We start from the raw sequence: 26,466 nt of genomic DNA, 5'->3' as shown, positions 1-26,466 counted from the left end.
TTAATTTCTCGATATTATATAGATTAGACCGTTGGTTTTCCTGTTTGAATGGTTTTATACTTATCATTTTTGGAGCCCTGTATAGCGTACTGCTCGTTGTGAGCCAAAGCTCCATGTGGAAACAGTATTTTGATCTATAATGTTTTGCATGACAAGAAAGCATCGCTTTGACATTCAGATGAAGAACAGCAATTCTTTTTTGCTTTTTAATAAAATAAAGAATGAAATAGGAAAATTTGTCAAAAAGACAAAAAATCGCCCAAAGATCAGAAAAAAATAAAGGTCAATTGTTGGCCCCTGATTGATCTTCAACACAAAGAAAAAATCCCACACCCGGAGGCAAACTAATAAATTGATTTTGCAATACATGAACTGAATTCGTTGAACGGATTGATACACCATATCCTCAGTTTTTTCTTTCTATAAACCATCTTTTTCACAATTATTATGTGAGTCAATTTTCAAACTTAATCACAAAATACCTTTTTCTGTCTTATACAATGGAAACGTAATCCTCATATACATACGAAGGTCTTTTTTCAAACCTATTGATTGATTGAATACAGCATACACATAAATGATGGTCAGTACATGTAGAGAGACTAGTGTAAAAGGCGGGAGGAATATACTATCACCGAAACAATAAAAAACACATAGAGTATGCAAAAAGAGGGACGAAAGATATCAAAGGGACAGTCAAACTCGTAAATCTAAAACAAACTGACAACGCCATGGCTAAAAATGAAAAAGACAAACAGAAAAACAATAGTACACATGACACAACATAGAAAACTAAAGAATAAACAACACGAACCCCACCAAAAACTAGGGGTAGGACCAACAAGGAGACAGGCGGGGAGAATGGACTAGCACGGGTCAATAGAATACATGTAGATTATGTGGGTGACCATTCTGTGATGTAGAACGAACAGAGTGAAAGGCAGCCGGGAAATATAGTGTCACTGGAACCATAGAAAACTCATAGATTATGTTAGGTAGGACGACAAGGGTAAAAGGCGGAAAATATAGTGTCACTGGAACAATAGAAAACACATAGATTATGTATTATGTCTTAGGTACTGTAGAACAACCAGGGTGAAAGGCGGGACATATAGTGTCACTGGAACAATAGAAAACACATAGATTATGTAAGGTAGGACGACCAGGGTGAAAGGCGGGAAATATAGTGTCACTGGAACAATAGAAAACACATAGATTATGTAAGGTACTGTAGGATAACCAGGGTGAAAGGCGGGAAATATAGTGTCACTGGAACAATAAAAAATACATGGATTATGTAATGTAGGACGACCAGGGTGAATAGCGGGAAATATAGTGTCACTGGAACAATAGAAAACACATAGATTATGTAAGGTACTGTAGGATAACCAGGGTGAAAGGCGGGAAATATAGTGTCACTGGAACAATAAAAAATACATGGATTATGTAATGTAGGACGACCAGGGTGAATGGCGGGAAATATAGTGTCACTGGAAAAAAAGAAAACACATAGATTATGTAATGCACTGTAGGACGACCAGGGTGAAAGGCGGGAAATATAGTGTCATTGGAACAAAAGGAAACAAATAGATTATGTAAGGTAGGAAGACTACCAGGGTGAAAGGCGGGAAATTAAGTGTCACTGGAACAATAGAAAAAAACATAAATTATGTAAAGTAGGACGACCAGGATGAAAGCCGGGAAATATAGTGTCACTGGAACAATAGAAAACACATAGATTATGTAAAGTAGGGCGACCAGGATGAAAGCCGGGAAATATAGTGTCACTGGAACAATAGAAAAAACATAAATTTTGTTAGGTAGGACGACCAGGGCGAAAGGCGGGAGCTATAGACCCTCACTGGAACAATAGCAAACACGTAGATTCTTTAAGACAGAACAACCAGGATGAAAGTTGGGAAATAAAGACTAGTAGCACTAGAATAATAGAACATACGTAGATTATGTAAGGAAGGACGATATGGGTGAAAGGCGGAATATATAGACTATAGTCCTAGTACAATCAAAAACACATAGACTCTGTAATCTTTAAGGTATGACATCCATAGTAAAAGGCGGGAACTATAGATTAACACTGGATGAATAGAATATGCCTTTTGTGGGGTAGGGGTAGATATTTATACCTCTGATTTTCAAATATTTGGCTTTTATCCTTATTAATAAGTTAAAACCAGAAAAGGGTGGCAGACGCTTAGAATTTATTAAGTGTAGTTTTGATTTTTTTTATAATTTGATCGACATGACTGAACTTGTATACTGAAACTTTGTATTTTAATATAAAATGTGCTGCGTCGGATTGAAATAGACCTTATGCAAATGATTATCAATCTCTAAATTATCTTAATGGAAAAACTCTAACCACTTGAAAGTTGAGTTGTAATAAGAACCCTTCAAAACAGATCTTTTATTTCGTATTTGAACGCTCCAATATCGATCAAGTCTTGTACATGTATACGTGCACTTGCATAAGGTCGATTTCTATGCGACGCACCTCAGGGGCGGATCCAGCCATTTTGAAAAGGGGGGTCCCAACCCAGGACAAAGAGGGGTGGGTTTTAACTATATGTCCTCATTCAAATGCATTGATGGGCCCAAAATAGGGGGTTCCAACCCCCGGAACCCCCCCCCCCCTGGATCCGCTAATGCAGCTCATGCTAGTATGATAAAATTACCTCTTTCCGAATGCCATTATGGCGCCAACATTTAGTACGCTGGTTCTTAAATGTTCCAATGGATCTACTGCATTTTCCGGACTGAAGCACTTACACAGTTCATTGATTTCTTCTGTTAGCTGAAGTTCCATGTTCTTTTGGAAAAATTCCCCGCGTTGTGCTTGCATCAGGAGTTTATATAGTTCAATATACTGATGTCCATTCGCCATTATAATTCCTAGTAAAATTCACAAAACTGTTCCATTATTTGTAAAGTAATCAATAACGAGTGCATAATGTAACTAACATGTTCACGGGATCTAAGACTAAAAGCTTAATTATTTTTGTATAATCATACTTTTGTTTCAAATTACAAATGCATGTGTAAATAATTTTTTTGCGAACATAGATATATGCACATGTGATTTTGATGTTGCAACGCATTAAAACGAAGACAAAAGCCATATTAATTTTGATATTTAAGTTGAACAAAAGTATAAATAAAACGTTTTCGTCCGTGGTTTTTATAGTGATGTTGTTGGTTATTCGGTATTTGTTCACATACACACAAGAAAAGACAGGGTAAGGTATATTATTAATAATTCTTGACAAATGTGATACACAATCTTGTCAAACAAAATCAAGAATAGCGCTTTTATTAAAGATCTTCATAAAAATTCCATATACATGTATAATATATAGTCATAAATAATATATGCCCGAAATTGTAAAAAGGATTTTTTCTGAAATTTTGGAGTCCTACGTTACGTTCTTTGGGTATTATACGTCTGTATTGGACTACAATTGACCGTTTCAAAAATCTAATGCATTCTGGGTAATATTTTCAAAAGTGTACACCAAAACATTGTGATTGGTTAAAAAAGTCCGATACAATGAAATTCCAACCAATAACATAACTATACTTTCATTTTAGGGTACGAACAATTGAATTACCCATAGTCCTTTACATTTCTGAAACGACTTACTGTCTTTATCATTTTAAACCTCGAACAAGTTTATTTAAATCTTGTAAAAAAAAAACAGAAGAATGTAGCTTATACTACAACAGTGAACATTTTTTTTAAAATTCTATTTAGATGCATGCATGGTTCATTTACAAGTTTGCCTTTTCATTTTTTTTAGATTCGAGTGTTACTGATGAGTCTTATGTAAGCGAAACGCGCGTCTGTCATAAATACAAAATTTAATCCTGATATCTTTGATGATTTTATTTACAGACATTAAACATTTTCCCTTTGTCAAATGGCCTCGGTAATTATGATAAATTTGGACTTATAAATCGGTGTTACCACATTAGCAAGAATATCAGTATAAATAAATTATAGAACTCTGATATCGTTATCCTCTGCATGATACATATGGAGTTAGTATAACACAACCAGAGTTCTATATTTAATTAGAATGGTAAAGTATTTGTTTTGTATTTTTTAATTGCATTTCCCTAATTGATATTAAAACTTATTTAACTGACCTTTTTGTTTGGTGATTACTCTTGGACAAAATAGCCAGTCCGGTCTGTCCGTAGAAATATCGCCATCTTCAATCCAACATTTCGTTATATTTTTGTGCCCAGAAATGAAAACGATGGTCAACTGTCCAAACTGCAGTTTATAAACGTTGCCATACTTCTTCTGTAACTCCTTTGTTAGTTTATAAAAGTCTTTGGCTTTACTTATCATTAGAAGATTTCCCACTATTGGCCACGCCCTTGGTCCAGGGAGGCTAGTACTTGATCCTGCCATTCTACGATAAACACAGAATATAGTGAGGCTGCAGACTGAGAATGCCAGTGCCAGAGTGGTTACGCTTTCCATAACAAATCTACAGAAAACCACAGAACAAAATAAAACTTCTCAGGGAACAACCATTTAGCTTCAAAGGGAGGGGTTTTTTCTTGGTCAAATTTATTTTTTTCGTATCGCGCGTACAAATTTATTAAGTTTTTCGACTCGAACAATCGGATAAAATTATTCAGAACTAAACACTTTAAAATATTTATTGTGTCATCTGCTTCAAAAGGATATTTAATAGCCCCCTCAGAATTAAAAAAAAAAGAAGTTAAATGGTCGTTCCCTTATAATTATTCATAAAAGGATAATGACTATCAGTAGTATCTGAATATGTATCTCTTTGATTGATTGTTGGTGTTTAACGACACTTTCAATACGTTTTTGCTTTTTGTGGTGGTCAGTTTGTATTGGTGGAGGAAATAGGAGTGCACGGAGATGACCACCAAACTTCAGTAAGAAAACTGACACTCACTATTCAATTATGATTGCAGTCGATGGCACCTGCCAGTGCGTGATTTGAACTGAAAACATCAATTGACAGGCTAGTGATAGTTCGACTACTTATATGGAACGCCATGACTGCTTTATGTTGATGATCAGCATTATATGCAGTGGTCACAACATTATATGCAGTGGTCACAACATTATATGCAGTGGTCACAACATTATATGCAGTGGTCACACAATTATATGCAAGTGTCGCACCATAATATACAGTTGTCACATTATTATATGCAGTGCTCACAACATTATATACATGTAGCACTGCATATAATGTTGTGAGCACTGCATATAACGGTGTAACAACTGCATATAATGGTTTGACCACATATATATAATGTTGTCACCATTGCATATAATGGTCACCATCAACAAAAGACAGTCATGGCGTAACATATACTTAAACCACGACTAAAAAAATGAAAATATGCAAATGTGGGTGTACAGTGACTTTCTCTGTTGGTTTGATGTATCCATGCTTGCAGTGACGACGTCTAAATTTCTGATTATCGTTTTTATTTCAGCTTTTCAAACTTGAACTGCAATAATACCAAATACATGGTTCCTGCAGTGATATCTTTTTAAAATACAATTCATCGTTTCATTACTAAATCATCTTAAAGCAAATACATGTACGTATAAAGACACGAAAGGGGGTCCTTAATCTCTTTAGTTTGCTAATTTGTCAGGCATTTTTCTTTTCTTTTCTCACCTAATATTTTGTAATACTATATTATCAGATTATTACATGGCATTTTTCATATCGCATGTATTATCAGCCATAGGTTCAATATCAGCCCAAGAGCCGCATGGCTCGAGGGCTGATATTTACCGCGGGCTGATAATACATGCGATATGAAAAATGACATGTTGTGATCTTTTTATCATATGCTTCAACAGTAGAGAAAAACAACAGATTCATATATTTATGGCACGCCTGAACCACTTTTATTAATTAATCTTAGATTATCTCAGATAAATTAGGTTTATCTGATATAATCCCGGTTTATCTCAGATAAACTAAGATTATCTCAGCTTAATTCAAATTCGAAAAAATCCTAGTTTATCTCAGATAATACAGAAAATTCATTATCTGGAGAAAATCCCGGTTTATTTTAAAATATTAATAAAAGCTAGGTTTATCTGAACGATTTTCTGTGAGATAATCCTAATTTATCTCCAGATAATTGATTATCTGAATTTCAGATAATTCATTATCTTATTTTCCAGATAATTTAGTTTTAAATATACCAAAGAACAATGTAACGAGTGTTCTGATTGGACGACAATCGTTTGCCAGATTATATTTAAAAAATAACGTCAGATAATTCATTATCTCATTTTCCAGATAATTCATTTTTACGGATTCTAAATATACCAAAGAACAATGTAACGAGTGTTATAATTGGACTACAATCGTTTGCAAGATTTAATATGAAAAATAGTTTTTATACCGTCCCTTTTTAGAAGCACGCAATTAACAAACTACTCATGGTGTGGACATCATCGTTATTGACACCTGGACAAGCGAAATTTGTTGAATAAATTAAAAAAAAAACAGTGAAATACAGAAGGGCTGATTAGATACAATATACATCATATACTTTAAACATACTTAATAAACACATTTTTTAGCTGTTTTGACGCTAACTGACTGTTTATTACTGACAGCTAATTTTTTTAAATCTGGATGCAAATCGGGAAATTTTTACATGTAAATGTAATTACGGATGACATGCATGATTGTCAAACCTCTGCCTGTTATATGGGTAATTAATATACAACCTCCCCCAATAAATGTTGACATAACAGGAAAAAAGTAATAAAAGCTTCTTTTAAGACTGCTCAAAACAAAACAAAAAATAACTCATGCACGAAAAAGATATTTTGAAAGATTAACATTCCTAAGGTTTCTGTTTTATATTTTTCTCTTACCTTTTATTCTAAATTAAATTATCACTTCTGACTGAAACTAGAAAAGAGTTCTAAGCGAGTAAAGGATAAGAGCATTCGTAAACATAGAAAGAAAATTAGACACAAGATAGAAAACTTAAAATCGATTAACCCGAAAGAATACTGGAAGATTTTGAACGGTGGTAAAAGGGGAAACAATCCATGTGTACATATTAATATTTTGTTTGATTATTTTAAGAATTTAAATTTAGGAAATTCTGAAGATGAAGAGATTGTTTAAGAAAATCAGAACAATGTAAAAGATTTAAATGTTATATTAAATTCACCTATTACAGAAGAGGAAATTGAAAAATCTTTGAGAAAGTTAAAAAAAAATAATAAATCCTCTGGTGATGATATGATTGTAAATGAATATTTAAAACACTCATTTAGTGTTATGTCACAGGTGTTTGTGAAACTTTTTAATATTATATTTGACAGTGGAACTATCCCTGAAAATTGGCTTTCTGGAAATATAATACCATTATTTAAAAATAAAGGTAACAAACATGATCCTAGCAATTTTAGACCTATAACAGTTATAAGCTGCTTTGGGAAATTATTTACTTCTATTTTGAATTCACGTTTGAATAAATTTTCCGATGATTTTTGTTTACTATGTCAGAATCAAGCTGGTTTCAGAGAAGGTTATTCTACTACAGATAATTTTTTTGTTATCTACATGCTTATTAGTATTTTGAAAAATAAAAAAAAGAAACTGTTCTGTGCATTCGTACATAAGGAAAAATAAAAAACGGATATTACATTCAAATTATCTTAAAAGAAACGTTCAAGACAACTTCCCTCTGATCTTCATTAATATCGAAATACTTGTAATACATGTACATCCTGAATAAATCAATTGTTAATTTCTATAAAATTTAGAAAAAAAATAAACGTTCTAAAACTTTTCCCGTAAGAGCCTTATCTTTCATTATTCTGTCTGTATAGATGCTCCAATTGGTCTCTATATCTTATCCCTTATGACCATGAAGTTTTCTTCCAATGTGTCGTGACTTTCTATTGGCTCCTTTTTTCAGATAATAAATTTTCTCAGAATTTTCAGATAATCAATTTTCTCAGAATTTTCAGATAATCCCGGATTTTCTCAGATAATCCCGGTTTATCTCAGATAAACTAAGATTATCTCAGCTTAATTCAAATTCGAAAAAATTCTAGTTTATCTGAGAAAATAAAGAAAATTCATTATCTGGAGAAAATCCCGGTTTATCTGAAAATTCTGAGATAAACCGGCATTATCTGGAAAAAATCGAGATAATTCCGGTTTATTTGAGCTTAATGTAAAAAATTGAGATAATCCTAGTTTATCTGAGAAAATCCTGGTTTATCTGAGATAATTTAGGATTATCTATAAAAGTGGTTCAGGCGTGCCATAAAATTTTACGTGGTTCCCGAACAGAAGTTGAAAGAGTAAAAAGTTCACGGACGTCGGACCCAAAATTTGATACATTCGATATGAAATCTTTCTATTATGTGCCATAAAAGAGAAAAATACCCACATTTTTATATGGACTAATCGACAAAGAAAATAATTCAACAAAATACATAATGAACATAGTTTGGAAAAGTCAATTTTTTTAAAGTAACTTTCTAAATTATGTTTCAGAAAAAAATTAAAAAACGCAGTTATTTATTTTTTTTTTTTTTTTTTTTTTAATTGAATTATTTTACACAATATACGTTACAGTATTTAAATAATTGTGTTGTACACTACTTTGTAATGTCTTTCACTGTAAACGTAGCATTGAGGTGTATTTTCCGGAATTTGCCGAGTATCACCGGAATGCCATGTGATAACGTTACGGTAAGCCATGTGATAACAATCGAAGCATGTGATAAACTTTTCATATCAGCCCGCTAAGCACCAAATCGAAAAATATGGAAAATAATTTAATTTAATGCTATTATCAAACGGTTAAAATCATATGTTATTTAGTCTAAGTATATGATAAGTATAGATTATTACATGGCATTTTCCCTATCAAACCCTTTATCGGCCCAAGGTTGTGATATCAGCCCAAGAGCCGCAGGCTCGAGGGCTGATATCACGAACGAGGGCCGATAAAGGGTCTGATATGAAAAATGACATGTAATTATCTTTTTATCATATACTTCAGCAGAAGATATACAGACAAGAACTATTAAAATTTAATTTTGTTTGTCTTTGCAATTTCAGAAAATATTTACAGACAACCAAAACAAATTCTTTACTTTAATTGTTTTATTGATATAACAAGCATTTTATTTGTTTTGTCACAACAATTATCATGTTCTTCAATAATATTGTCACCTCATTTAATATGTCTTTCAAAATATGTTTAACTTAATTCATTTTTGCTCCTCAGCTATTTTATCACTTGCCGTTTTCCGCGTTCTGTTGTCGTTTTCAATCAAATTTCCGGAAATGCACGAAGTTGCATGTGATAAACGTCACGGAAATTAACGGAAAGGCATGTGATAACATTCCGGAAGCAGTCAATAAAGGTACCTTTATCAGCCCGCTATGGCAATTCTTAGAAATCTGGTCAATAAACAAAGTAATAGTTTCATAGCCTTTTGATATTTTCAAATGTTATTGAACTGTAAAATTTTAGTAATATTTTATACAAGTATATGATAAAATATATTTAGACCGACAACTTTAGAAGTTTTTCTTTTAATCTTTATCTAAAGTTTATAAATCTTATTGTCCTATTGGTTTTCCCGTTTGAATGGTTTTACACTAGTAATTTTGGGGCCCTTTAACTGTAGCTTGTTGTTCGGTGTGAGTCAAGGCTCTGTGTTGCAGGCTGGTACAGGATTGGGGAAATGTTCGTAAATGTCGCCAACGTCGCCAACATTCTGAACAGTACCCTGTTCGCCAACGTCGCCAACATTCTATTCAGTACCCCTGTTCGCCAACGTCGCCAACGTCGCCAACATTCTAATTAGTACCCCTGTTCGCCAACGTCGCCAACGTCGCCAACATTCTAACCAGTATCCCTGTTCGCCAACGTCGCCAACGTCGCCAACATTCTAACTAGTACCCCTGTTCGCCAACGTCGCCAACGTCGCCAACATTCTAACCAGTATCCCTGTTCGCCAACGTCGCCAACGTCGCCAACATTCTAACTAGTACCCCTGTTCGCCAACGTCGCCAACATTCTAACCAGTATCCCTGTTCGCCAACGTCGCCAACATTCTAACCAGTACCCCTGTTCGCCAATGTCGCCAATGTCGCCAACATTCTTACCAGTACCCCTGTTCGCCAACGTCGCCAACGTCGCCAACATTCTAACTAGTACCCCTGTTCGCCAACGTCGCCAACGTCGCCAACATTCTAACCAGTATCCCTGTTCGCCAACGTCGCCAACATTCTAACCAGTACCCCTGTTCGCAAATGTCGCCAACGTCGCCAACATTCTTACCAGTACCCCTGTTCGCCAACGTCGCCAACATTCTTACCAGTACTTCTGTTCGCCAACGTCGCCAACGTCGCCAACATTCTGAACAGTACCCCTGTTCGGCAACGTCGCCAACGTCGCCAACATTCTTACCAGTACTTCTGTTCGCCAACGTCGCCAACGTCGCCAACATTCTGACCAGTACCCCTGTTTGCCAACGTCGCCAACATTCTGTAACAGTACACCTGTTTGCCAACGTCGCTAACATTCTAAACAGTACCCCTGTTTTCGCCTATGTCGCCAACATTCTGAACAGTACTCCTGTTTTAGTACCACTGTTTGCATACTATCTAAACATAATGAAGGTTTGCCAACATAAAATATATTTAATGTTATTTAAATATAACATCTTCTTAGTTTGGCATGTGTTTGTAACACTGCATTTAGTTCAAATAAAAAAAATCTCTATAACTAAAAAATTATTACACCAGGGTTTTCATTATCACAAACCAGTCATTGCATTAACTAAATTTCATCATTCATACAAAGACATAATTCAAAAATAAATCAACATGCAAACTTCTTATATGTCATGTTCAGGACAATAAGGTATTTGATAACAAACCTTTTATGGTAATAATACTATACAAAACACAAAAATGTTGCCATTCCTTAAAGCTAACAAAACCTAGTTATTCAGAAGGGTTATCGATATATAGATATATTTTCTTTCATTTTTTAAAATAAATAAGGACTTTAGTTTTCTCGTTTCAACTGTTTTACATTGTCTCATCAGGGCCTTTTAAAGCTGAGTATGCATTATGGGCTTTGCTCATTGTTAAAGGCTGTACGGTGACCTAAAGTTGTTAATGTCTGAGTCATTTTGGTCTCTTGTGAAAAGATGTCTCATTGGCAATCATTATACCACATCTTCTTTTTTTTAAATAATCCCATAATCCTGTAAGCCGAATTCCACAACTTCCAAATGGTTTTAACAAGTACATGTACCCCTGTGTCTACAGTTTATTAAAGAGTCTTTCAAACAAGTACCACTTGTTTGCCTTAAAATTGCCAACATTCAAATCATTAAAAAAACATATAAAAATAAGAATAAATAAAAAACTCATAATGACAATCAATACTTAAAAATATAAGGAATATATACTTGACCATCTTTTGTGAAATAAAAAAAATCATGCAAATCTAATAACATCTCTAAAAAGTAATAGTTTAATCAAGTTGAACAATTGCAACCTATCCAGAAACTAAATAGTGCTACATTTTTTATGAGTAAATAGATATAGCCCATAAATAGTTTCCAAAAAGGAATACAAAAATCTTCAAAAAACACTTACCAGCCTGCTAACACCCATTTAAACATCATTATAAAATGAAACAAGTGCTTTTAAAATAAAAAGCAGAAACTCAACAATAAAAATAAGGTCAATAACATGTACATATGACAAACATTTATAACTTCGTAACATTATATATCTGTATAAAAATAAAATGTAAAAAGCATTCAATTCTTTAACTTTAAAGTGCATATTCTACAGTCTCATAACACTTACTCTCCAACATTGATCTTGTCAGAATATCTCAATTCATTACAGTTTTATAACTAGATAATAAGACAAAATTTACATTTTATACTTTGTACTTTTTTTTACCATGTCTGCCATCTTCATTGTCAGGCGGACAAGGCTCAAAAAACATATTTTACAAAAAAAATACATACTCCAATTATAATTGTAGCCATGTCTGGTAAAATTTTAATTACAAGTTTCAAATTACATCTTGGTTAAAGTAAACCATGTAAATAGACAATTTTAAATGAACATTATATAAATTAAATTTATATTCAACTAAAGATTTCTGGCTGTTGTGCAATACACAGTGCAGTTGCGCAATACTAAGTATGCTGTTGGGCAATACTTAGTAAATCTTTTGTCAAAATTTCAATATTCTTTATTTCTCAAACACCATAAAATAACAATGGTACAAAGAAGTTCATCAAAAGTTAAATAGTAACATAATACAAACACACTATATCAACTATAAAAAAATAAAGTTCAATAACTTTTTAACATTTTATTATAAGAAAATTTATAAAAAAACTAAAAAAAGGTTATCCTAATACATGTAATAATAATCAATAAAAATCAGTCATCAAATCTTAATAAAAACTGCTTTAAGCACTTTAAGGATATTGTCCAAAACCTGAAAATCAACCCTTTTTATAAATAAAATCTTACAATTACTCAGAAGGGTAAAATCTTCAATTCATAAAAACCAAAAGAAAGCTTACAACAATAAATATAAAGTTTAAAAAAATGCAAAAAGCATTTTTCAGTAACTGTCCGAAAACTTAAAAATAACCCTTTTTGTATAAAATAAATCCCCATAAATCAAAAAAGGTATAGTACAAAATGTATAAAAATCAAAAGGAAGCTCATATAAATAGATTCAAACAATTCACCACAGTTTCTTGCAAGTTGGTAAAACTATTTTTAAGGTTATAGTCTGTAAACTGAAGAATCTCCCCTTTTTTAATAAATAAAAGTAGGAAACGGAAAATCAGGTATGTTATTATAAAAAAAAAAAACTCATGGCAATATATATAAAAATAATTCACCAAAGTTCTTTTCATATTGGTTAAAGCGTTTTTAAGTTAATGTCAAACATTTTAAAGACGAACAGAACAAACATAAAAACAAACTTTTAACAATATACCATAATATGTCAGTTGAGTTATCATGGTCATGTCCCGTAAACATTAAGATATTTTTACTTGTAAAAGAAAATAAGTCATCCTATCTTCTGTATTGAATTCTTATGATTTCTTTGCTCTAATAGAATTTTAAATTATCTGCCCTTTACAAATGTCTTTATTAATCATTTAAGTGTAATTTCATAGACAATTAAAATCCCATTTGTCTGTTATCTTCAAAACACTGCTCATTTACAAGCCCCCAAGGAGCAATTTTTTAGGCCTTGCCCAAATACTTTTAAAAGATCTTTGCCCAATCAGTTTCTTTTTTCAATTAATGAGATGAAACATTAAACTCTAATAAAAAAAATCAGCAGCCTGGAAAAAATCATAAAAGGCATGAATTTACATCACAAAACTTAATAACTTTTGTGGGATTGTAAGAAAAATTTGCTTATACAAGTAAATTTTAAAGAAAATTAAGGGGAGATTATTCAAACATTATTTATTTAGTTATATGTGTATATACACCTTATCGCTATTAACCTACTCGGCCGGCCTTTTGACGCATACAACAATCACTTTTCCATTGTGGCGTCAAATATCTTTAAGTAAATAGAGATAACTTGTACAAGTAGTACCCCTGACTGTACGTCGTCCCATAAATGGGCGTAAAACAAGCATTCTGTGAGTATTGCATGGCAATGCAAAATCCCCTACCATTTAAAAAAATAATTGTATTGAAACAAAATTGTAACTTGATTTATAACTTGTCATTGTAAACCTTATAACAAAAATCAAGTTAATGTATTTTAAAAGCATGACAAAAAAAGTGTTTAAAACTGATTATTTCAAATAATTTTCTAAGCCCAACAACCATTACTCTCCACAAAATTATCAAACAAAATCAAAATTTAAACTTTTAACTTTAACTGTTACGTACATGGTATGATAAAGATATACTAATTATTAAATCCATATATACAAAAATGACAAAAAAGGTGAGAAAAACTGATTATTTTAGTAAATTTTCAAAAGTCAAAGGACCATAACTCTGCCCTAAATCATTAGACAGAAACAAAATTCAAAATTCTTTGTAACTTGCAATGATATAATAAAAAAAACAAAACATCATATCTTCACGAATAACAAAAACAGTGAGTAAAACTAATTTGCAAAACTGATGCTGATTAAAGAAACAAACCAATACTTTAAACTTAAACTGTTCATGGGTAAAAAATTAATTTGAGGCTCTTAACAAACTGTGTCACACCTAAATATATAAATTTGTACTTTCAACAAAGACAAATAAATGTCCACTCTCAAATCTTCATACATGTAGCATAGTATAAATCTAAAATGTAATTTAAGACTTAACAAGAATGTGTCCATAGTATACAGATTACCTACTCGCACAAGTTTTCTATGTTCTGCAGTTCAGTAGACCGTGAAATTAAAATCAAAACTCTAATTTGGCATTAAAATTAAAAAGATCATATCAAAGTTTCAGGTTAATTGCAATACAATTTCATCAATTAAAACTATTATAACCAAACCTTTTACCTAAACAGAAACAAATGAACAAACAAACACACAGTCCAAAAAACATAATGCCCATAAATTGGGCATACACATTATTTTCAGGGAAGGATCCAGCCATTTTAAAAGGGAGGTTCCCAACACAGGACAAAGGGGGGTTCCAACTTCATGTCCCCATTCAAATGCATTAATCTGCCAAAAAAATGGGGGTTCCAACCCCTTAACCCTCCCCTGGATCCACCAATGATTTTAAATGGTCTTGCTGATAATTTTTGTTGTATACATTTTCTTAATCCCCCCCCCCCCCCCGTTTTCCCCAAAAATGCATATATATGGGAAAAATCATCATGGCAATATTCCTAAAATAAAATACTCCTCAGGGCGCAGCCTAATACAACCGCAGAGGTAGTACCAAAAACAAAAGGGGCAAGTACAAACACAACATTCAAGCTTGATACAACTCTTAATTTATATTGTGATTAAATAATTAACTCAGCATAAATTCTGACACAGAATAAATGTGGTCTAAGACTTTTAAATTTTCCTATTATAGTCCAATATCCAAAATCTAAATACATAGTTATATTCAGCATATTAAAAACCCAATAATCCAATTTTTCATAAATCAAACTAAAGTTCGCTTTTGTACCCTTTTCTCCTCAATAAGGAACCAACTTCATAACTCATAACAGGACCCAAACATCAAAATGTAAATAAGTGGTGAAATTCGGCATATCAAAAAAAAACATAGAACTCAATTTTTGTTGAAATCAAACAAATTTTCAATTTGTACCCCAAATTAGACAATCTTCTGAGCTCTTAATCAAAAATCTAAATGTTTAAATTCAAAATATCAAAGAACCCCCAAAAAAATCAATTTTTGTTAAAATCACACTAAGTTTAATAATTAACCCTTTCAACCTTAATGTAAACCAAATTAAAAACCGAACCTAAAATTAAAAATTAAATTTCACAGTTAGATTCGTATATCAAAGTACACCAAGAACTCAATTCTTAAGGAAATCAAACTACACATGTAAGTTTAATTTCATACCCTATGGACCATAATGTAGACCGATTTAAAAACGGTACCAAAACTAAAAATCTATATACAAATTTATATTAAGCATATAAAAAAAAACAATAATTCATTTTTATTAAAATCAAACACAGTTTAATTCTGTACCCTGTGGACCTCATGAATGTGGACCATTTTAAATTTGGGGCCCAAAATCCAAAAATATAATACATGGTAACATTCAGCATATTAAAGAACCTCAAGAATTCAAGAATAAAACCCTGTTAAAATTAGTCCAAAAAATAAGCAATTTATACAAAAAAATAGAAAAGTATTGGTTTTGTCCCCTAATTCCTAAAAAAGTTAAGGCCATAACTCTCAAAATAAATTTAATAAAAATAAAATGGTGCTATGAAACTCCCAAGATATATATATGATAAAAAAAAAATCTTCAATCAAAAGCAGGTTTAGCTTCACAATATGCTTTCATATAAAAAAATGTTATAAATTGTTATAAATGCAAAGAAAGTTGTTTCTGTGGTGTTTTAAAACATTAAAACAAAGGTTAATTACTACCCTGAAAAAATTGTCGTCATAAAGATTTAATAAAATTATTTTATTTTTACCTGTTACATGAGGGTAGTAAAGGGGGTATTAAACACGGAAACGCATGAAATAAAAATCTCAAAAACGTTGCACGAAAAATAAAGGTCCGAAAAAATGAAGCATGACAAAAATTACTGTAAATATTAAAGAAAAAATTACCACAAGTAATTATTGAGTAGTTCTTCAAAATCATGCAGCCTTTATTAATGAACATAAAAACCTTGCGGTCAACTTTTACCATCTGCTACTTGCATCTTAATTATTTGAAAATAAAATATTATTCATAGTAATTTGATAGACTCATACAATAAATTTTGCAAAAGTAAAACATACATCAATTACTATTAGATTAAACAAATTTCAGAAGGTATTACACTATATTCCACACTTTTTAATTAAATGGGAAACATGGAAAACAAATAAGGGGAAACACAAAGCAAGCAAGTCAAGCCAAACATGAAAAAAGGAGAAATGAAAACATCAAAACACGAAATTTACGGAAAATAAAAAGGCCGAAAACATTAAAAAAAAATAACCCTTTACCACCCTTTTACATGTATATCATTGCGGCATACCATGTGTATATGTAACACTCAGAAACGTGTCCTTCCCCCTAAACGTGTCCACATTGACGTCACTGAACTGCAAAACATATCTAGTTAAAAACATTGTCAAAGCGTGTGATTTGTATAAATGCCCAAACGTGTCAATTTAAAAAAAAAAACCAAACGTGTCAAATCCCAAAAACGTGTCCATATCAAGCGTTATTTGGTTATTGCTATTCCATTAATGTATACTAATTTTACCATTTCATTAAAAATATAGATAAGGTACTTTTTAAAACCAGCAAAAAGAAACGGGTAAAAGTGGGGGGCGTCCCTTCGGCTATGTCGTATGTAAATTGTAAGCAAACATGTTTAGTTAAACTGAACAGTCAATGGATGAAAGTGTCCCTTTCTCTGCAAATTAAATTTGTAATTACGGTAACCATTAATAACTGGCGTTGATCACATAACATTCATATTGATAAAAAGAATCTATAAAACATGAAATATTTGGCACTGGATGTTATGTCTCTTGCTCGTGTGTCTTTAGTGATGCTGGAAACCTAAAATTTATTAAAAAAAACGGATAACCAGTTTATGATTTTTACAAAAGTTAAAAAAAAAAATGCTGCTTAACTCCCGCCAGGCAATATTCGGATAAATTTAAAATGCATCATTGGAGTTTATAAGTACAAAATAATTTACAAAGTAACGGATTAATTCAACTCTATAACTATGTGCAGATTCGCTCTTAATGCGTTTGAAATACTTGCAACTGAACAAGAAGCAGTTTCAGTCAAAAATTAATTAACAATTACAGATTAAATTTTGAATTATGATATTCATTAAAAACCTACATTTAATTAACTAAAGCTATTAAATGAAAACTTTGTCACCTGTGTCCCCATTATTAAATTGTCGTCAACGTTATCAGCGATTTTATTTAGGAGATACATGTATTAACGCTAAAAGACATGAGACGTTCTGGCGTTAAATATTGGACAAGTTTTGGCGAATAAAATTTATCGACACGTTTGGGGAATATTGTACATTTCGGACACGTTTAGGGAGAAAAGACACGTTTGTGGAAATCGGACACATTTGGGGGGAAGGACACGTTTGGGAGTGTTACATATATGGCAGATAACATAGCCTAATATAAATACTGTATAAACTCACAAAAATCTCATTTATTATCTCAAATAAAGTATTATACCTTAAATTTTATTAACTAGTAGTATATAAAACAGTTAAATGAGTATGACTGCACTTTTAATCAGTTAATAGTCCCATCATGTCCAAGACCACACTTATTTTTCAGTGCATTTCTGTTAAAACAAAAATGAAAATAAAAAAAAATCCCACCTGCGCTTTCTCAAAAAAACTTTTACAGTGTGTTGTACTATTTTTGGGACAAATTATAGAAAAATTACAGAAAACTTCATTGGCTCTAACTCCAAATATGGACAATTTCATATTTAGTGCGTCTTGAAATCTTTTCACAGCTTCCAAAGTGCTAATTTAAAAAATTTTAGAGTGTAATTTGACCCCCCTACTTGCAATTTGAGGCATTAAACATGGAAAAATAAATTTGGAAGGCATATAAAAATTAATGGCAAGTAACCCACTGTCAACACTAGGGACTATATTTGTAAACAATGAAAATCAAGAGACGACAATTGTGGTCACAAACCTAAAAGAATATAAAGAGTTGTAAATTTAAATTTTAAAAGAACTTGGTATGACCAAAGCTTAATAAATTATAGCACTATTTAAATTACAAAGTTTCATAACAATAGCATGTATATTATATACAATAAGTTAAAAGGTCTATACTCATCTTTGCGTGTAAAATTTTGAAGTTAAAATTAAAAAATTTCAACTATCAACATTTTTGGCTTTAAAAATTAAAATAGTGCAAAAAAAATACTTTTTAAATGTCTTAATATATAACTATATGCATTTAAATGGGAACATTAAGTTTGATCCCACAGGCACTCATCTCAACAACAAAAATCCTATATACATGTATATAATAATATGGACCCTCCCCCCTTTTACTCTAGGTTGGGAACCCCAGTCTTAATGTTTATCATGTTTATCCACAAGTCCTACAGCATTGATCGTAAAATTGCTATCAGGCTTGTAAAATTCTTCTCTACAAGCCAACATAATCCAACCAAAGACATATAATATATAAAAAAAAAAGTGTCTGGCTTGAAAACGCAAAAGTTAAGCGTAACGGCTGGAACCCCCTTTTAAAAATGTCTTAATTTATCCCTATAAAGTGTTCTGATAGTAATAGTAGTAAAAATAAATACGTACCACATTCTTATTTATAAGTTGTCTTGAAACATGCCGGTCATGGACATTTGTCAATACATGTAACGTTGTGTTGTGATCCCGAGTAAATGTGAAACTTACCCAAGAAGCTTGATTGGCTTTGTGGTCTCTTCTAGGATGAAGATTGTCTCTTTTGGTTATTCTGTTCTTGTCTATATTTTGGTTGCCGGAAAGAGAGAGAGAGAGGCATCATGGGATCGTGCACTTCCGGCAGGGTCTGGCTTAATACCAACGAATACTACACTCCCCCCAGTTTTATATGTTTGTTGTAAGTATAGAATTTTCTCTTTTTTTTTTTATTTATTTATTGCCAAATTGTCCAAAATGATAATAGTGAATTTTCCAGGTGGGCCCCCTCAGATGAGAGGGGCCCAGATTAGATAAGGGTACTAATTATTCGTTTCCTTTTCGAGATTGCTAAATTAAATTAACCCTGTTGGAACGTACAGCCAGTCCCTTACCCCTTTCAGCAACGATCCCAGTCCCCTCATATCCTTGGTGATGCCCCCTTGACTACAAATGTAGGTGGGGCTAGTATAATAAACTTAACAAAACGAACTTAAAATTAACTGTCCTCTCTGGACAGGTTTACAGATATTTACACCAAAAATAACTGTCCTCTCTGGACAAGTTTACAGATATCTACACCTATTTACACGAAACTGCTCCCCCTACCTACACCCTATACAGAACTCGTGCATTGCTGGTGGTGGCCTCCAGCAATGCCCAAAGGGTGTCCCCCGACCTAAAGGCCAAAAGTCCCATTGCCACCTCGGCAATATACTGGGGATGCCCATAGCTGTGATTGGGCACCCATGATGGCCTGAAATAGGGGGCATCACTCTCCAGTAGTATCCTGTCTAGGGGGAGGGACGACACCACTTGCCCTTGTTCCTGGTCAAACCTGGATACCTCCCCCGTATACCCAAAATAGACATTGGGGAAGGCATCCCTCCAACGCCTCGCTTCCTGCCTGCCCCCATCAAAGCAGTGGAGATGGATCCTCTGCTGAGGGTCCACCCTCTCCCGGACTATGGTGAGGGCTTTCAGGTGCGCCTCCGCACTATGGCGATCCTCGGGAGCCCCTCTAATATGGAGAATGAGTGGAACCTCTGGCCTTCCCTTGCACAAATTTAGGACCCACCTTAGGGTGCTAACCTGCCTTTGAAGAGGTGGGTCCCGCTGGCTCTGGTCCAACCCAACTTCTCCAATGGCCCTTACCCCAGGCAACCCCAGCAGCCGTTCCATCTTGTCGAACGAACTATCGTCCAGCTGCTGGGCCTTTTTGGGGTGGACTCCTATTGCTGTGACCCAGGGTGATCCTCCAGGGGGTTCCTGCAATGCCAATGCAGATGGCCATGTCCCTGGGTCACAATACACCATAACCCCTCCTACTAGGTCCACTGGGTTTCTTGGGGGGGTGGGAAGGCGCATCTCTATGAACCGTTGACGGTCCATCCTCCCGTTCATCCTCCATTGCCTCCACCCCCGGTCTAAATGGAAGTGGGAGTCAAATGCGGGAGGTGTTGGACTCCTGATTGCACTGTCCACAAATAGTTTTTTTCCTGGAGGGGAGTCGGAGGGGGACCTCAACGGATCTATTCCCCCTTCTGCCTGTCCTATCTGGCCTGCTGAGGACCCTATGGCTGCCCGGGGACCTTGCAGCCTAAACATTCCCCTAAACGCATCCGCCCTGTCTCCCAACTCCCCCATTATGGCTGCCTGGACCCTCCAGTCAATGAGGGCTCCAGGAGAGTTGACCGGTGCTGTTGAGAAGTATGGGGGAACTGGTCGTCCCCCTTCCCGGCATACCTCCTCCATCTGCCCCTGGACTGCCTGCCCAATGATGTGGGGTCGTGTTATCTCCAGCCTATTCACATGGGTGACCAAATCCTCTAGGTCCCCACCCACTAGCATCCAGGCCTGTGCCTGTAGTGCTGCTACCCTGATTGGAGCGAGGGAAGCCCTTGGCTGGTCTCGTTGTTCTCCGAATACTTCAGCCACATGTTCCAGCATCACATGTGGCTGAATATCCAATGCCCTTATGGGGCAACCCTGGATGGGGCACTGCTGTAGGGTGGGGATGTCCATCAACTTTGGCAGTGCAAGTCCTTGGGGTGTCCTCTGGCCTGACACCCCAGTCTCCCTCAGCTTGTAGTCAGGTTGGGGTGTCCTTAGACTTGACACCCCAGTCTCCTTCGGCTTGTAGTCTGGTTGGGGTGCCCTTTGACTTGACACCCCAGCCCCCCTGGCTTGTTGGTCTCCTTGGGGTGTCCCTTGGCCCAACACCCCAGTCTCCCTCGGCTGGCAGTCCCGTTGGGGTGTCCCTTGACTCGACATCCCAGTCCTCCTCGTCTGACAGCCTCCCTGGGGTGTCATATAACCCGACACCCCAGTCTCTCTCGGTGTGTTATACCTCTGGGGTGTCCTCTGTCCTGACACCCCTGTCCCAGTGGGCGTGTAGTTATGTTGGGGTGTCCTTTGCCACGACACCCCTGTGTCCCTTCTTCCTCCTCCCTGGAACGAGTTTGGTGTCCGCATCTGTTGGGCCTCCCTTAGTGCCCTCTGCAGCCTGGCGGTCTCTTCAGCTTGGCGCTCCTTCTGCCGATTCCTTCTTCTCTTCCTTTCTTGGGTGGTCTCCTTTCGCCCCTGAAAACCCCTACCCAGTGGAGGCGCGCTGTGAGCACCCCGGTCGGTTGGAATGCCCACAGGGGTGTCCCTAGCCATCGGGACAGCGGCCCCTGGAGTGCTCCTGGAAACGGAACAGCGGCTCCTTCCTCCACTGGGGTCCCTAACTCTGTCCTCCCTGCTACCTGACCGGGCCCTGGAATCATGGCTCCCATCCCTGGTGCCCCTAACTAGCCCAGAACCCGTATCCCTAGCCTTTGGGGAGGAGTCCCTGTGGTCCCCAGAGATGTCTTTTCCTGGGACCTTAGCTTCGAACTCCCCATCCTGACCCTTTGCATCTCCCTGGCTTGGGACAACCCTTTCAACTGAGGGGACCCTATCGTGGTGTCGTCCCCTGGGGCTTACCTCTCTCTGCTCTTTCTCCTCTATAAGCTTTTCCTCGGCAGCCCAACTTCTTTTCGGGCTGCCTCCCGAACTCCCCTCATCACTGGACATCTGTACTGTCTTTTCTGCAAATACAAAAAATACAACATCTTGAAGGCCCAACTAATTACATCTGGCCTCGTCGTTCAATATAGCAGCTATCTAACTAGATACCAATGTAGTTAAATAGTTGCCTCCATATGTACAATATCTGAAACTATTTACAATGACTTAAAGACTCCTTATGTACAACAACAGCATCATAACAGCACCCTATTCTGAACCCTTCCTACGGGCTGACCTGCGCAGTCCAGTAGGGTTCAGACTAACGTGCGGTGGATCTGGTTTTATCTTACAACCAGAGCATATGTAGTCTTGGTTCTCCCATTCCTCCGCCTCCTGTGGAGAGATTCCCACGCACCTGCCATGGTACCACTCACTGCACCTGTCACAGGAGATCATAAACTCTCCCGTATAAGGTCCTCGGCAAGTGCAGTACAGTGCCCCAGTACTTCCTGAGGCATTTGTTTTTCTACCCTCAGTTGATTGTAGGGTGGGGGGCACCTGGTCCACCCTGACAGGATCTTGAACATTACCTTGTGAAGGGGTTACTGGGTTGTTAGGTTGCATTGCTTGGGCCACACCCCCATTTTGGAGCTCTTCTATTGCCCGATTGACCCATACCGGTAGCTCCCTATCCCTACACAGCTTCAAACGGTCATGGTTCACCGTGGTGAGGGCTTTCTTCATTTTTACCTTATACAGGTAGGGCGAGATTCTTGCTAGGATGACCCCTGGCCCCCTCCACATAGGGTTTAGCTTTTTGCACTTCCCTGGCAGTGAAGCTGTGTCCAGCTTATAGACAACATCCCCTACCTTGTACTGACGAGCAACTACCCTAAGATCGTATGCTTGCTTAGCTCTAAGCTGGGAGGTCTTGAGATTTGCCCTCGCAATTTCATGGGCAGACCTTAGAGCCTCTTCTAAGTCACCCACATACCCGGCCAGGTCTGGAGGTTGCCCCGTTTTTGGTGGCCTGAACATTAACTCAGCAGGGAGGTTTACCTCTCTGCCCAACATGAGGCGATTGGGGGTAAACCCGGTGGATCGATTCACTGATGCCCTAATTGCCCCCGCTAATTGGGGAATGTGTACGTCCCAAGTCTTCTGATTGGTACCCACAAAACACCTGATGGAGGCCAGGAGGGTTCGATTAAATCTCTCTACCTGGCCATTAGCAGAAGGGCGATATGGGGTGGTCCGAGCCTTGTGGATGTGGAGCAGTTCACAAACTGATTGGAAGAGTAAACTCTCGAAATTACGGCCTTGGTCTGTAAATATTTCATATGGATACCCAAACCTACAGAAAAAATCGTTAACAGCCGCCCTTGCCGTGACTTCAGCCGTCTGAGAGGGGAGGGGGATACACTCCACCCACTTGCTGAATTGATCTACAATCATGAGCAGGTGTTCATTTGCTCTGTCTGACTTTGGTAGGGGCCCTACAAAATCGAGGTGCACTCTCTCCATAGGAGCCCCAGCGTGAAACATTGTCATTGGACACCTTGCAGTCTTATTCGGTTTCTTGCTCTGGTTACATGCCGTACAACTTGCCACATAGCCCTCCAAGTCCCTTTTAAGCCCATGCCAGTAGTAAAACTGTTTTACTCTTTCTTGGGTTCTAGTCATGCCCTGGTGCCCAGCTGAGGGGATGTCATGGCATAATTCCATAATGTCCCTCCTCCATTCTCGGGGCACCAGCAACCTATTTCCCTCTCCGTCTTTTGCATGATACATTATCATTCCCCGTTCATCCCTACTGAACCTCTCCTTGATTGTCCAGTAAAATTTTGCCGGTTGGCTACTTCGAAACAGGTCCCCCTGAGCAGGTTGACAACTGTTATCGTCAAGCCACTCAGTGAGCCACTTAAATTCCGGGTCTTTGCTCTGTGCGTCACAAATTTGTTCAACAGAATATTTCCCTAAAACCACCCCAAGCCCATCTTGGACAACCCGGATGGAACATTCTGGGTCATCTGGGACTATCACCACATCTCTACCCACCGTGACCACTGTCACTCGTGATATGCAAATACCCTCATCGGCTGGTTTTGGATCAGCAACCGGTATTTCATCTAAAAACCCAACCTCATCAGAATTTTGGCCAGTGACCAGTATTTCGTTTACAGACCGTTTCCCCACACCTGTTCCTTTGGATGCCAATGGGACCACGTCATCCACATCAGTCATAAATTTAGACCACTGTGCTTGAGCCCTTGCACAGTATGGACAACCCCCACAGGGCAGGGTTGCCAAGTTGACCTCGGTTTTAAAGTCCTGACATGGAGAGTCAACAGGCATTCTGGACAGGGCATCCGCGTTTATGTGTTTGGAGCCCGCCCTATGTCGCACCTCCATGTGATATTGGCTCAACTCCTCGAGCCACATGGCCAGCTGCCCTTGGGGCTGCTTAAAGCGAAGCAGCCAGGTGAGGCTACTGTGGTCTGTGCGGACTACAAAGTTCCTTCCCAGCAAGTAGTGCCGGAACTGTCTGGTGAAGCGTACTACGGCCAGGAGCTCCTTCCGGGTGGTGCAATACCGCCGTTGCTCTGGAGTTAAAGTACAACTGGCATAGCAAACTACCCTTTCCTCCCCATTTTGTACTTGGGACAAGACTGCCCCGATTGCATAGTCTGAGGCATCTGTATCTAGGATAAATGGATCAGAGGTATTGGGCAGGGTCAGTAGGGGTGCAGAGGTGAGAGCCTCCCGCAGTTTATCAAATGCCTCCTGCTGTTTTTCCCCCCATGTGAACGACCTTTTGCCTGTAACATCTTGAAGGGGAACTGCGATTTTAGAATACCCCTCAATGAAAGCCCGGTGATAATTGGCGAACCCCAGAAAACGCTCTACCGTTTTAGTATTGTGAGGGGCTGGCCATTTCTTCACATCCTCTATATAGCCTGGGCCAATATTCATACCCTGCCTGCTTACTAGTCTGCCAAGGAATTCTACCTGTTCTTGAAACAGTTCACATTTCTTTGGCTTAAGCTTGAGGCCGTATTCCCTAAAGCGCTGTAAGACCGCCCTCAGGTTGGCCAAATGAGAAGCTATATCCTTTCCCAGAACCAAAATGTCGTCCAGAAAGGCCAACACTATATCCCAGGTTAACCCCCTTAGAACCAAGCTTATGACCCTGGCATAAGTAGCTGGGGCATTACAGAGCCCGAATGCCATCCTGGCAAACTCAAAAAGGCCGTATTTTGAAATAAATGCGGTTTTTGACCTATCCTCCTCCTTGATTTTCACTTGCCAATACGCTGAGTTAGCGTCCAGCTTAGAGTACCACCGATTCCCTGCAAGGGTATCCAGGCACTCTTCTACTAAAGCTAGAGGAAATACGTCTTTTACACAGGTAGAATTTAAAGCCCTATAATCAATGCACCACCTGACCCCCCCGTCCCTCTTTCTTACCAGTACCGGGGCAGAGCACCATTCAGAAACTGAAGGCTGAATGACCCCTGCCTCCAACATTTTCTTTAAGTGGGTCTCCTCCTCTTGAGCAAACCCAATAGGGGTTCTTCTCATTCGTTGCTTTATTGGGGGGTGTCCTGCAGTGTCAATTTGGTGTTCAATGGCCGAAAAATTCCCCAAATCAAACTCACTTGCTGCAAAGACATCCCCATACTCCCTTAACAGAGATGCCAGGGCTTCTTGCTCTTGGCTTCCCAGTAGTGTCTTGGAGCGATCAAAGAGATCTCTGAGGTGCTCGGGGACTCCCTGGTCAGATTCTGTTGGGCCAGTACCCCCCCCTGTACCTACTACACGTACCTTTGCCGGGACTTCTATTTTCTCAACTTCTACCGCCTGGGCAATTAATTCCCCCTGACGCACATGTATATGCTTATCTGAAGTATTTATCAGACATACTACTGGTTGGCTCCCCGCCTCATGTAAAGTGCGGGGAACCAAAAGACCAGAGGGGCTGCCTGCCTCGACAATATAACTGGGCATTTCACAGTTAACCTGGCAGCTGAGCTTCATCACTGAATTGGGCGGCACCGTAACTTTATCACGGATTGTCACGTTAGCTACCCTTGGTGCCTGCCCGACCTTACCCATAGTCATGGGTATGACCTCGTCTCCTACCCGCAGCTGTCCATCTGACATTTGCAAGTCGATGCAATGTGCTCTTAATAAGTCGAAACCCAACAGCATGTCATCCTCTATAGGGGCCACATACAGATTTGTTTGTATGAGTTTGGAACCCAGTTCCAAATTCACGGGCCCGACAACATACCCATTCATTTGCA

At 37.3% G+C, this 26,466-nt stretch overlaps 1 protein-coding gene across 1 annotated transcript in view; it reads right to left on the bottom strand.

Annotated features, from left to right (window-relative positions):
* LOC134717782 (cytochrome P450 2J5-like) overlaps positions 1-26,466 on the bottom strand; it is a 47,513-nt gene that overhangs the window by 5,308 nt on the left and 15,739 nt on the right. The window contains exons 2-3 of the mRNA XM_063580276.1: positions 4,165-4,514; positions 2,694-2,910 (exon numbers count right to left, since the gene is read on the bottom strand). Of these exons, the coding sequence (XP_063436346.1) occupies positions 2,694-2,910; positions 4,165-4,514 (567 nt within the window). The remainder of the gene's footprint in view (positions 1-2,693; positions 2,911-4,164; positions 4,515-26,466) is intronic.

This window comes from Mytilus trossulus, chromosome 5 (genome assembly GCF_036588685.1).
Source record: "Mytilus trossulus isolate FHL-02 chromosome 5, PNRI_Mtr1.1.1.hap1, whole genome shotgun sequence".
NCBI classification, from domain to species: Eukaryota; Metazoa; Mollusca; class Bivalvia; order Mytilida; family Mytilidae; genus Mytilus; species Mytilus trossulus.
This window is presented reverse-complemented; position numbering and strand designations above follow the sequence as displayed.